The sequence below is a fragment of the Narcine bancroftii genome, chromosome 10 (genome assembly GCF_036971445.1).
Source record: "Narcine bancroftii isolate sNarBan1 chromosome 10, sNarBan1.hap1, whole genome shotgun sequence".
In the NCBI taxonomy this organism is placed as follows: Eukaryota; Metazoa; Chordata; class Chondrichthyes; order Torpediniformes; family Narcinidae; genus Narcine; species Narcine bancroftii.
The window spans coordinates 33,777,504-33,791,971 of record NC_091478.1 but is presented as its reverse complement, the minus strand read 5'-3'; the positions used below and the strand labels follow the sequence as shown (position 1 = coordinate 33,791,971).

General features: G+C 37.8%; 1 protein-coding gene across 2 annotated transcripts in view; it reads left to right on the top strand.

Moving 5' to 3' along the window:
- The window catches only part of pcgf5b (polycomb group ring finger 5b), a 145,308-nt gene extending 131,079 nt beyond the window's left edge, over positions 1-14,229 (top strand). Inside the window, exon 10 of one of the 2 annotated variants that reach the window (XM_069900592.1) lies at positions 11,633-14,229. In XM_069900592.1, coding sequence (XP_069756693.1) covers positions 11,633-11,680 — 48 coding nt within the window. In that variant the 3' untranslated portion in view covers positions 11,681-14,229. Of the gene's footprint in view, positions 1-9,088; positions 9,883-11,632 lie in introns of those variants that run through there. The other variant, XM_069900590.1, reaches the window with a different exon arrangement.
- The last annotated feature ends 239 nt before the right edge of the window (positions 14,230-14,468 follow it).

Sequence of the window (14,468 nt, the reverse complement as noted above, 5' to 3'; positions counted from 1 at the left end):
TACAAAGGGAAGAAAATCATGACATAATTTATTCTTGAGCATGTTATGACAGAGTAGAATGAAGAGTAATTTTACAAAAAATATAAGAGTCTAAGCAAACCAGTCTGGGGTATCAAACCATGAGAAGTGGGAACAGGGCTGGACCATTCACACCTTTGAAACATTCAATAAGATTATCCAACCTTCCTCAAGTCCACTTTTCTACCATTTCCCCTGAAAAATCTCCCATGAGAGGGAATATCCTTTCAGCATTTACCATCTGGTCCCCTAACGTTCCTTTATATTTCAAAAAAAATCTCCTCTCATTCTTTTCAACTTCAGCGAGTTCCAACATGTTCAACTTTCCTCAAAGATCAATCCCTTGATTCTGGATAATTTTAATATACCTTCTCTGAAATACCTGTAATGAAATAATAGGTTTCCTTTAATAGGGGGAATCAAATTTGTTTACTGTATTCCAGATGTGGTCTTTCTGGTACCTTGTCCAATTGCACTAAGACTTCCCTACTTTTCCACCCTCCTCTGCTTGATACAAGGTCAAATTTTTCATTAGCTTTCTTGAGACTCTGCTGCACTTGAGTGTTTCATGCCCAAGGGTTCCTAAATCTTTTGTGTTGCAGCTTTCTACAGTTTTTTTCCCTCATTTTACATCACTGGTTCTCAACCTTTTTCTTCCCACTCACATCCCACTTTAAGTAATCCCTATGCCATAAATGCTCTGTGATTAGTAAGGGATTGCTTTAGGTGGTATGTGAGTGGGAAGGGAAGGTTGAGAATCACTGCTCTAGACCCAATTGAAACATTTTGCTTGAGAAAAATTGTAATTGGCCCATTTCCTTTGGAATTATGAAACCATGCACAAAACAAGTCAATTATGTACAATTAAAACAGTGGTTTTCAAACCTTTTTCTTTCCATTCACTGTTGTTCAGGTTTGTGTGGGTCCCACAGGTTAAGAACCAAACCAAAGTGGAGGAACAAAACACACATTTATTTCAGGGATGGAAATGAAACAACAGGGTCAATACGTTAGGCAAACCTTTATACACACACACACACACACACACACACACACACACACACACACACACACACACACACACACACACACACACACACACACACACACACACACACACACACACAATGAACTGGTACATACAAGGATCAGGGAAAAATCACAACGACGCCCCACCACCCCTCGACTCAGTGCAAGCATAGCTCTATGCTACAAGGGACACTAATTAAACACTCCCAACCCTTTTAACAGTGCACATCTTACCAACAGTTTCTCCAGCACCCTTCCACATTTCTAGGCCTGGAGTGAAGCAGGGTGGTTCCAAGCTGGCAAAAAGAGAGAACAAACAACATATGGCCCCTTTATAGTGCTGGAGGGACAAGCCCACATCATTTACTGGGGGCCAATAGCTCAGTGGCAGGAGGTTTAATCTAATTACAACAGCCAATGGCCCAAGGCCAAGTACAGGCAGGATGGAGAATGCAGTCCAGGTAATTTAAATGTGTCCAACAGCAAAGTGTGCAATAATGGCTGGGGCAGAACCAAACCTTGATTGGCAGCTGGTGTGTCCTCCAACTAGGTAGGGGGCAGTGCTGTCACATGACAGCTGCAACCCTTCCCAATACACCCACATAGAACCTTAAACAATCCCTTACTAATCACAGAGCACCTATGGCATAGTGAATACTTAAAGTGGTATGTGAGTGGAAAGAAAAAGGTTGAGAACCACTGATTTACATCATACTCTGCCCTTTCAAAATGAACAGCTTCAATTTTAGATTTCCATCCCCTGCAGTGATTTTTTTTTATTTCACCGTCACGTTCCCACATTATACTCCATTTACCAATACTTTCCCTTTAATTAAACTATCAATATCTATTTACAAACTGTTTGTATTCCCGTCACTATATTTGGTCTAAATGAACATTTGACTCCAATACATTTGCTGCTTCTTCCAAGTCATTACAATATATATTATAAACAATGGCAGTTCCAGTATTGACCCCATTATGAGGATGAAAATGATGCCCTCCATCTCTACTCACTCCATCCTACCTGTTGCCTGTCCTCTCTCCAAGCCATTATCACCACCATCATGTGCCCATACCCTTTTGTGCAATATGATGACTTCTGGAAGCCCAAATACAATGATTCTTTTTTTTTCCCCTCTCGATCCACACTAGTCAAGACTTCTTCAAAAAAACCAATAAATATGCCACACATGATTTACTCTTCAGGAATCCATGCCTGATGCTACTTAACTTGATTGTGATTCTCCATATGTGCTCCTCCAACTGTCTTAATCGTTGAATCTGACATTTTTTCCAAAAATAAAGTTGTCAGTGGGCAAAAGTTCCAAGTTTATTTATGATCCAAACAACCCAAGGAAACAGTGTTGTCCGGTCCTCTGTGCAACACACTGAAACAAATATACAGACCTAACACATACAGACAAATGAAACATATACACAGTACATATGAACAAATGTTAAAATAAATAAATATCATTGTTAAATAAATAGTTGAGTCACAGAGGGTTTGTATGAGCAGTTCATCAATCGTTCAGTTGCCTCATTGCCCGTGGGAAGAAATTGTTTCCCAGCCTTGCACTTCTGACTGTGATGCCCCTGGATCTCTTTCCCGCTGGTGTTAAACACAGGATTCTGTTGACTCCGTGGTTAAGTGAGAAACAGCTGGAAGATGCTGTGTTCAGGGTGGTAGTGGTCCTCTCTGATTTTGTGAGCCTTGTTTAAACAACTATCCTAATAAATCTCATCAGACCTCCGATCTGATGCTCTTTGGCAACCATACCACACTGTAATGCAGCTTTAATTGAGCTCCTGTGTAAAGTTGATGAGTTGGTGGCTTGTAGCCTTGCTGTCTCAGTCTTCTGAAAAAGTGCAGTCGCTATTGCACCTTCCTGACAAGTAAGGAGATGGTTTTTTTTGAAAAGTTTATTTAAAACTGTACAAATATCAAATATTTAAAAAAACATCTAAATCTACCCCCCACCCTCCACCCCACTATCCCCCCCCTAACATACTCATAGAAAGTATTTATAAACAAACAAAGTAGGTTAGGTTGCAATATATCAATTCGCCAGTCAAAAGAAAAGTAAAAAAATTACTTAACATCTAAATTCATACATTTTAAATATGGGGTCAACATTTTCTAAAAAAAATTATTATTTTGCAAATTATATTTATTTTTTTCTAAATGTAAACATGATTGAATTTCAATATGCCATCTTTGTATATTTAACTCCACATCATTTTTCCAGGTTACTGCTATACATTTCCTGGCCACTACCAAGTAAGGAGATGTTTTGTGTCCAGGATAGGTCACTTCTTAAGTGGACTCCAAGGAACTTTGTACTCTCTACTTTCCCCACTTCCGAGCTATTAATGTGTAATGGAGGGTGGTCATCTCTGGTCCTCCTGAAGTCCACAATTATCTCCTTTATTATGTCCACGTTGCGACTCAGGTTGTTATTTTCACACTATTTCACGAGATTTTCCACCTCTTTCTTATTGCGCAACTTATCATTGATGATGAGGCCGACTGATGTCATGTCATGCACCTTGGCTCTCTCTTTGAAAAAGAGTTTCAATTCTCTGGTACGGGTACTTCCCCAAATCTAAGGAGTTTTGGGAAATTTTTAAAAAATGCACACATACAGCACGGTAACAAGTCATAATTGCACCATCATCCAGAATAAATAATAAACATACTTTCATACTTACACAATGAATTGATTTTAACAATCAAATAAATCTTTAAGCCTTGTTTTTGAAAAAGTGTAATTCATTCCATCATTTAAGAGAAGGTTGGATGTGTACATGGAGGTGACGGGGTTGGAGGGTTATTGGCGGAGAGCTAGAGGTTTGAACTAGTGGAGTTGTTCTAGTGAACCGGTGCAGACTCGAAAGGCCAACATGGCCTGTTTCTGCTCCGTAAATGGTTATATGGTTATGGTTATTTCGGCCCACGAGCCCACGCTTCCCAATTACACCCAGTTGACCTGCTGGTTTCCTCCCAGTACGTTTTGAAGAGTGAGAGGAAACCAGACCCCCGGGGGAATCTACAAACTTCTTACAGAGAGTGCAGGACTTGAACCCAGGTCCTGATCACTGGTGCTGTAACAGCATTACCGTAAAGATTAAAATTAATACACTCACCATCTCTAGAGGTGATTATTTTAGGATGCAAACCATCCTGCCCAGCATTCCTATCAGTCTTTAGTTTATTAGTTTGACTCATAATATTCCTCCAGTGAGACTGATGATATTTAATTCCTCTGTGCATTATTTGTAGGGTGTTTGTAGTATCTTCTGTTGTAAACACCAATACAAAATATCTGTTTAACTCCTCTGCCATTTCCTGCATGATAGCTTCATGGTCATAGCATTGGATTAAGACTGTTGAAGTTGTAAATTTAAGACCCTGGTTGCCAAGGCTGATCAATTTAAAACCCTGGTTGTCAAGGCTGACGAACACACATGAAATGGCCATGAGAAGACATTAATTTTGGCCACCTGAAATTTATCAGGAAGTTTGCTGAAGAATTGTATTAGACACTGCATTGTATCCTGTAGACAGCATGTGTTTTTAGCATAGATTATATGCCAAGAATAACACAACCTTAAGTTTTCAAACTTCTAGATACTTTCAAAGTAATTTATGAATATATCTGTCCCATCAAAAAGCTGTTTCTGCTTTTTCTTGCAAGGATTTTCTGCTTTATGCATGATGAAGCAATAATATTGGCTCAGAGATTTTCCCAAGGGCAGGATAAAGGGGTAAATCCCTGTTAAGTTAAAGTAGAAAGTCTCATTTAGGCATCTCACTATTTACATCATTCAATCTCTCTGACTTTCCACTCTTAACACCCTAAATAATTTTTCCATGCTCTCAAGTTTCAAGTTTTTATTTATTGTTGCATGTGTCGAAGTGCAATGAAAATGTTTGCTTGTGTGCTATCCATCGAGTCTATCCCATACACCACTACCGTAGAATAAACAGAGCAGAGTAGTTTGTCGCGGTTGTGCACTTACCATAAAAATATGTCGGAGCCGTATCTGGTGACGCAAGAGGAGGCTGCCTGTTGTTGTAAGCTGTGGTAAATCAGTGCCATTACAAGTTACAATGAGAGATCAGTTTGAGGGGAGTTAGGGGAACTTTATTGTACGAGTGTAGTTCCTCAAACAAGTTTGAATCATTCTGCTGATCAAGGCTGATCTGCTGATTATTTCTGGGTTTTTTTATTATAAAGGAATTCTACCTTTAAAATCTAGTATTCCAACATATTTTTAGCTTCGTGTAATCCATCTTCAAATCTCGAGCTTACATTTGTCATACTCTCTCAGGCAGCATCAGGGAGCATTCGTTTCTTTCTGACCATAATCTGTTGTTATCTTCAGTACCCACAGCCTGATCTCTCTTCATCTTCAGTTGGATCTGACCACTAGAACTATGTAAACTGAAGGCTCAAGTGATTCATGGCCACAAGGGCAGAGGCAATTCTCGTGATCATAAATTTGGAGCACCTTACAGCCCAGTATGATTGCTCCGGTGTGATCAGTTAGAGGGAGATGAGGTGATTTGAAAGAAACATGAGTCAGAAAGGCTTTTAATTTTTGAAGGAAATTGAGAAAATTTCATCTTTCAGATATTTATATTTGAATATATATATATAATTTCAGCCGTTCATCTTCATTATGAATTTATTCTAGGCACAGAAATCCTTTGCTTAACGTTTATAACTGTTGGCTGATGCAAAGAATCATGGTGTATGTGTCTAAGAATGCAAGAACCTGTCCAGTTAGTAGATTGGAAATGGGTTGGTAACCTTCTTAACATCTTTTACATCAACAATGCTTTTAGAGATAATGAGTAAAGATGACAGTATCTCCTAATGCCTTGAGATGAGTTGAAGCATGGATGTTCAAAGTAGATTTGTGTTGGCACAGCTGAAAAAAAGTTATCATGTCACTGTTGATAAGTTATTTTATCGTACAACTATTACTTGGAATCCCAGAGATTAAAATGAATGTTGCAGTTTGGAAGAAGCTGATTTGTTCCATGGCTCCTGTTTGCTGCATTTTTATTGTTAATATATTTCCATATATTTTCTCAATTTTATGCAGAAGAAGGCAGAATGTAGAATAGTTTTGTTTCCAGTTACATTTTCCTAATTCTGCAACCGGCGGACATGGGAAGACAAAAATTAAAATGATGAAATGAACAGCAAGTAGATCAGGTTTTGAAATTAAATAAAAGGATAGATCCTGGTATGCTGTACATTGCCAGTATTTTCCCCCCTTTTCCATCAGGTATTAGCCTGAAATTATTTGGCAAGTTCTTTTCTATTTATTGTCAACCTTGTCCATGTAAACCAAGTGTAGATCAAAAACAGGTGGCATGGTTAGCGTGGCAGTCATTTCAACACTATTACAGCTCTAGCAACCCAGGTTCAAATCCGCCACTGTCTGCAAGGAGTTTGTATGTCCTCCCCACGACCATATGGGTTTCTTCCAGGTGCTCCAGTTTTTACCCAAATGGCCTACTCCAGCTCCTATTGTCTATTGTCTATTGTCCTAAAGCATACAGGGTTTGGAGGTTGTAGTGAAAACACAATGCTGAAGAAACTCAGCAAGTCCAAACACAACCAATGTTTCGGGCTTCAGCCCTTCAACAAGGTATGAACAAGATGTGGGCACTTCTTCAATCTGTAAACTTTTCTGTTTGACTCTCAGGGTTTGGAGGGTATTTGGGGGGAACAGGGTCATGGCCCAGAAGGGCCTGTTACCGTGCTGTATCTCTAAATTTGAAACAGATAAAAGATTTTTTAAATATAGTAAATAAAAAAATACAAAAATTGTCTCCAAAATAAAAGAAAGCACGTCCATTACTTGAAATTAACTGTACAAGAGCAATGTTTTTGCCAGAGCTTTTAACTTTTGAATGAAAAGCATTGTTGATGGTCTGAGTGAGATCATTCCACTGAATGGCTCCTATATGCTCAACACCACCCTTAAGGCTTTGCTCACCAAAATGTCTGTCATTTTCATTTACAGAAGCTGGGTTTCATGATGTCTCTGGAGTTAATTAAGATTGAAATAGGTGTGGTCCACACACTGACAGGTTTCAGTGGGTATTACAGCCTTGGCCAGTATTTTTGCGGAACAGGCGTTTGAAACACTAACATTAGCCATTTCTACACCGTAGCCTTCTCAATTCAATAGGACCATGTCCACATGTCCTCTCTTTAGAATTTTATGCTTCATATTATCTACAGCGCAGCACCCATAAAAACCTGCAGAAACAGATGAACCAAGTGTTCCGGAATAGACACGAAAAAAAAGCAGCAATTTCTTTCTGCCCACTGCAGATGTACATATACTTTAGACCTGATTTGTATTCTAGGCCAGTTTTTGAAGGTGAGTTTAAAATTAAGCTTTTAAAAATTTATGCCCTCATTTAAGTCTTCAAATTTCAAATCATTTCATGTTATTTCTGAATAACTTAGTCATGATTTAAAAATTAAATTCAACCACTTCTTGAGTTTGGAGTTAGGAAGATGCATGACAAAGCGTTCTCTGTTTTCTTAAAGATTTTCCTGTCTGCATTAACTGGGTTTCTTTCTAAAGCCATTATTTCAAAATGCTTACACCAATGTTGAACAACAGGAAACTGATGTAATCTAATTTAAAATATGCTGCTCTTCCACCAACGACTGTGTAATCACGGTATTTAATAGGTGGTTTAATTGGCCTTATTTATCATAATACATTCAAATTCAATAAAATATTTTGTCTATTGAACAAAAGCACATTGGAAAACACGTACAAGCTTTTAATGGGTGTTAGCATCAGTTACAGAAATAGCTTGTAAAGTTTTTGACTGTTAATTTTTCATGCTAGTTAACAAGCAACTCCTCATTTACAAGTTCTAATTACTTTGTAATTAGGTATGAACTTGGTTAGAGTTTTAATTACAATGGGAACATTTCTTTCAGTTCTGTGCACATTTGCCTGGATTAATTGTTTTCAGTTAGAAATGCATTTCTTCAAAGTGTCTGGAAAGGTCATAAGTTATGATGTTTTGATTATCTATTCAAAATAAGATATTGCTTTCCTAATCTTTGTAAATATAAATAGATTTACAGTATATTCAGCAATGTATTATTCATACAATAAAAAATATGAAATATGCTGTGGTTTAAATTAAGCTCTTCTGCTCTTTGGTAGTGGAGACCACAAGTTTTGGCTATGCTGTCAGGGGGTAACTGTAGAGCATTTTATAGATGGTACACATTCCAGCCATAGTGCAACTGTGGTGGAGGCAGGGCAAATTTAGGGTGATGGGTGGAGAGCCAGTCAAGCGGCTGCATTTTATTGGATGGCGTCAAGCTTCCTCGGTGTTAGAGCTGTGTTCATTCAGGCAACTTTCTTGGGCCTTGTAGAGGGAAGCAGGATGGAGATCTAAATGTGAAAATATCCTGTTTCTGTACTGGTGTCATAGCCACCGTAGGAGAGTGATACTGAAGCTCATTAAAGCTGCAGGGGTGGTGTGGAGGGTGATATGCGGGAGACTGCGGTGACCATAGGCGTAAGTTGTAAACCTGCTTATCTGGTCAGTGAATGAACAGGAGCAGCGTGAAAGAAAATTGAGACGATAGACACCAAAAATGTAGGAATTGTGAAATGCAGAGTAGGGACTCATACCTGGCAGATCAGGTTGGGCATATCGACATATCCGAGAGGGAAAAAGGGGGAAAAAAATAAACTCACACACACAAGCTGAGCCAATATGAAAGATGAACAACTGTTACAGAGAGAGAAATCAAGTTACCAGCAGTTCCAAATTTTCATATTGTGTTCAACATTTCAGGGCAAAAGATAGGGTATTTTTCCTCTTGCTTATGACGGACCGTGTTTAACAGTGCAGAAAGGTCTGAGTATGATAGCGAATTAAAGTGGCAGGCAACAGGAAGTTCAGGGTTGTCCCTGAATACTGAATGTAGATGCTGAGAAAAGAGATCACTCTATCTACGTCTGGTTTCTCTAGTGCAAGTCAACACTCAACACAGTACTATGGATTGGAAGAAGTGCAAGTGAATCACTGCTTCACATGGAAAGGCTGCTTGGGTCCCGTTCTTGGAGATCGGGAAGAAAAGAGGAGGAAGGACCAATGTTGCATTGAGTTGCAGGGGAATGTACTGTTACAAAAGGGAACTGGTGGGAACTGAATAGTGAGCCAATGAGTCGTGAAAGGAACAATCGCTGTGAAATACTGAAAGGGGCGGAAATGTGCTTCTGCGTCCAGTAGTGAAATCCTTCTGAAGCTGCAGATTGTAGAGGTTGGTGGGGTGAATGGTGAACTATGTTCTTGTCCTGTAATGGAGGAGAGAGGGGGAGAGAAGAGGCACGACATATGGATGAGATGTAGTCAAGACTTTGTTAATAATGGTAGAGAGGAAGCCACAGTTCACATTGTCCTTTTTTGTCTTACAAATATCACCAGCCACATGAGAAATTAGCTCAACCCTGGTCTTCAATTTTTATTCCCTTAGCTTTGGGCAACTTCAAGGGTGTTCAAAGAGCCATTCACCTTACAATGCAGTGTTAGGTAATAAAATAGAAATGTAATATTCCACGAAATTGCGTTTAGTCCAGACTAAGATTCACCATTAGCATTGCCTGAAGCGCCCCTTACAGTCAGAAAAAGAAAAGCAAAATAGAGTCACCCCAGTGCCATTGAGTATCCATGGATTTGCCTCTAGCGCTCCAACAGCTTCTGCATCTGCATGATGACTCTTGTTCAGTTCAAACCTTCAATAACCTGAGCCCAGATCTAAACCTCCAACACAATAAGAAAGCCATCACACCCAGGGCCCTTCGGGGTCTTTTCTTGCCCTCAGCATCCTCTTGAATCCCGGTGCTGATATCCGGTTCTCATGACCCAGTCACCAGCAGCCCGCAGCCTGGTATGATTCCTATGATGGACCATTTTAAAAATCTTAACTCATCTTTTAAATTTATTAACTTGTTTGTGGTGTAAGTGTCCTTGGCAAAGCCAGGATTTATTGGTAACTCCTGATTGCCCCTGAGAAGATTGCCTCCTTCTTGAACTGCTGCCATCCTTCCAATGAAGATGCTTCCCCTATTTTGTTGAATAGGTCCAGGAATTAGACCTAGCAACAGAGGAGGAATGGTGATATATTTCCAAATCATAATGGTGTGTAACCTGAAGGAGGACATGCAGTTGTTGGCTTTCCCCTTGGGTAACTTCTCTTGTCTCTGGTGATCGTGGTTGTGGAATGGCAAAGTAGCCGAGGTGTAGCATTTGTAGATGACACACACTTCAATTACTGTACTCTGATGGAGGAGGGGAAGAATGCTTGTGATAGTGAATGGGCTGTCAGTCACACTTCTTAAGTGTTATTAGAAGTGTTCTGATCCAGACAAGAGGAAAGGATTCCTCCATACTACTGATATGTTTTGTCAGGAGAGGAAAGGTTTTGGACTATCAAGAAGTAAAGGACACACCAAAGGATATCTAGCCTTTGAACTGCTCTGTATTAACGTGGCTGGTCCAGTTGTCTTTTGTTCACCAGCAATGATCAGGATGTTTTGATGATGCAGACTCAGTAAAGGTAAAGTTTTGTAGGATCTATTTTTTTGGAGATCATTGCCTGCCATTCCGCTGGCTCAAGTATTGCTTGCTAACTCTTGATCTATGCCTCATTATTGTCAGGATCTGCAACATTTCATGGAGAGTGAAAAATGGAATTCAACTGTGGAGTCCTCAGAGACTATAATTGGTATTAAAAGATTGTGGGGATTTAACTTCTTCTGAATAAACATTATCCTGAGTAATTAATGCCATGTGAATGTTTTTATGGAAAGGTAAATTGCCAAAGGTGTCATTACAAAAACTGATCTGGAAATATGCTTTAGGAGGATTGCAATTACCACACTTTCAAAATAATTATGAAGCAGCGCAGTTAAAATTCATCAATAGGATGTTTGAAATGGATCAACTTTTGATATGGGCTAAAATTGAAATGGCTCAGATTCATAAACAAAGAATAGATCAATTTCTTTATAAATGGAACCCTCAACTTTTGCAAAATTATAATTTACCTGTGTTAAAACAATTAATGGAGTTAAGGTATAACAAAAATCAAATGATAGGAACTAAAGGTAAAATTTCGGCTAAAACCCTGCTGTACCAGAATAAATTGTTTCCTTTTTCAATGAACAATCAATATTTGAAATCATGGGAACAGAAAGACATTAAGCTGGTAGAAGATTGTTACGAAGCTGCGCATTTTGTTTCATTTCATAGATTTAAAGAAAAATTTGGAATTATGTCAAACACGTTATTTGCCAATTATCAGGTTCGATCTTTGTCGTTAGATCATTTTGGGCGTAAGTTAAGGTTACCTAGGTGAACTAAATTTGAAACTTTACTTATTGATGGGGGAAAAAAAGGATTTATTTCAGAAATGTAAGCCTTGTTGCAGCATAAAATGAGTAAGCCAGATAAAAAATAATAATTAATACCAGTAATCCTTTTGAATTATCACTTTTTTTTGTGTTTTTATAGTCTTATCCAATGGTACTACAGTATCGGCCAAGGATTGACTTTGGTTAGACCAGAGCAGCTGTTATCCACTATGAAGGATACTGCACTAAAGTTTACCCATCGACAGTTTGCACAATGAATGGATATATATTGGACAATGGACTGAATCAGATTTTTCGGAACAGAAACAAAATTTGTATCTGTCTACCATTTTTCAGATGCATTTATTTTTCCCAAGAACAAGCTTGATGCTATTCTGCGACTGGAGCCAAGAAACGTCAATGTTCGTCAGTGTGATATTTGTGTTGGAGACTGCAAATAATCACTCCCTCTTTAGCCTGTGAGTTAATAGTCAGTGAACACTGTTCATGTGTCTAAAAGCCTTTGTCCTGAAGTTATACATGTGCTTCTGCTAAATGCTAAAACATAGAGCGAAATGGCAAAACTTGTTCTATGTCCTTGAATAAATTTACGTTCCAGCTGAAACATGCATTGACTTTGCTTGTTTATGGTAAGTTAATTGATCCTAAGGACTACATTTTGAAGTTGGAAAATGTTTTTGTTGTATACCACTGGTGTAATCATAAACAAGGAAATGCATTTTTAGGGGACGTGTACCTTCATGTCCTATCCTATGAACATTGATGGTCCAGTTCTGTAGTTGAAGGGAGTAAATTGTTTTCCAAGAAGTAAAAAAAAAACCAAAGTATAAAAGAATGCTCTTCTATGATCACACTGAGTGCCAGTGCATGGGTCAAAAATGGTTCATCCCTATGTGGAGGGATTTGTTGCTTGATTCCTTTACGCAACAACCAAGCAAAATAATTGGGCTTCCAAGTCAAGTTCCAGATTAATGAAATAACTGTTTGGGAAAAATCTTGGTGAATCTAATTTTTTCTCGTGCCAAATTTCAGACTGAGATCCATCAATGGATTGTCACATTGAATTTGTAATTGACTTCTGATCCTTGTGCTTCTGCGTGAAAATGAGATGATGGATTTTGGAATCCTGCTATTTTATCCATAAAGAATAAGTCACTAAAATTGATCATTGATTTGACAAGAAAAGTTTGCAGGAATAAATTTCTTCCTTAAGAATAGAATACCTTCCTCCACTCAGTTCACCTTGACAATCAGATGTAATATTTACTTGGCAATATATGATTAAACAACGATATAGAATTTCTAATCTTATATTACTTCTGCCTAGCGCTGGTTTAGGGAATTTTCGTATAGGCTAAATAGCTCAGCAGCACTGAACTGAAAGCCTGTGATGCAACCGATGAATATGTGCAATCTTGTTGCTAAACTAATGTATAAAATAATGACTCTGCAGTCATACTTTGAAGGTATTTGGACCTGAGATGCGGCAATTTTTACCTCCCAGTAGTACCCACAAAAGCATATAGCGATTGGATATTGTCCATAGTCGAATCCATGAATGTATAGACTGAGTTGTCCAATTGTGAAGGCAAAACCTGCCTGACTTTGTGTTTGTTTAGCCATTGAGGTCTAGTGTTTACACCAATGTAGTTTTATTTATTATTGCAATTGTATATTCCATTGGACAATACAAGATTTCTGAAATCCAACTATGATAGGTTAGCATTGATGGGAATAGTAAAGATACTGAAAATAATATTCTTTATTGCTAAATGTTTAATTTTCCACTTAAAGTAGGACTTAGTTGGCTCAAAAAGGCTGTTGGACAAGCAATTTTTCTACCTGTTTTAATAGTTCACTGATTTAAAATAAGTAGAATAATATCTTTGTAGAAAGATTTTTGTAATATGTTCAGCATTCACCTCCTGCTTTCAACAGTAACAACTTGTTGATGAAAATATTTTTTCTCATCATTTGTGTGATTAAAAGAACCCAAGAAAGTATTTATCAGTAATGTACTGAGAAGGATATCCATCCATCGTACTAAATGTTGAATGATTTGAACAGTGTTAATTTCCAACGGTTTGTAGCCTGTTAAAAATGTGATACCACCAGAAAATACAGCGGTGTCACTTTCATTGTGTTACATTCCACGAATGTCCCTTAAACTGAAGTTTTTGAATTTTCCTATTACTTTTTTTGCATTGCACTCTAAAATACTACACTGAACATCTTCTATCGAGGAAAATTATGTTGTGGTTGTAAAATGAGTCCAAGAATCAATTAATTTTAAATGAATGAATAATTTGAAGGCCATTGACTAAATCTTGCTATTAAAATGTAAATATTTTTGTAAAGAAAACCAATTGTAATTGTTTGCATACTGATGTTAATAGTATTTTATGTTTTGCAGAAAAACTGTTTAAAGAAGCAGTTCTATTTTTTAATATGTATTTGCTGCAGACACGCATTCCTCTTGAACCATGTTTGGGTTTTAGTGAATGTTCTGTATATTTGCAGTCACACTGGGCTGAGAAATGAATACTGTGTCTGAAAATTGTATCAATTGAAGCACAATTCACCCACTGACTTGTAGTGATTTGCTAATAAAAAGAAGCAATAAAATGTATTAGTAATGAAAATGCTGTTGTAAAAGGCTTAGGCCACAGTCCTGTCTGTGAACTGTTGTGGATCTGGACTGCCCATTGTCATTAAATCAATCAGTTCAACATTGAAGTTTTCAAAACTATTTGTATGATGCACTTTTGACTATTTGATTGTGGATTTTTTATCCTGACATTTTATTTATAATGAGGCAACATTTTGTAATGTTAAAAATAACTTTGCACAAACATTTTCATTAGGGGTCACGAAGGAGGATAGATAATCTTGAGGCAAGAAGTTTTGATGCCATGAAGATTATAAAATGATAATGGTCAATTCACTTCTGATTTAGTGCAGTTCTTTTCCAGATA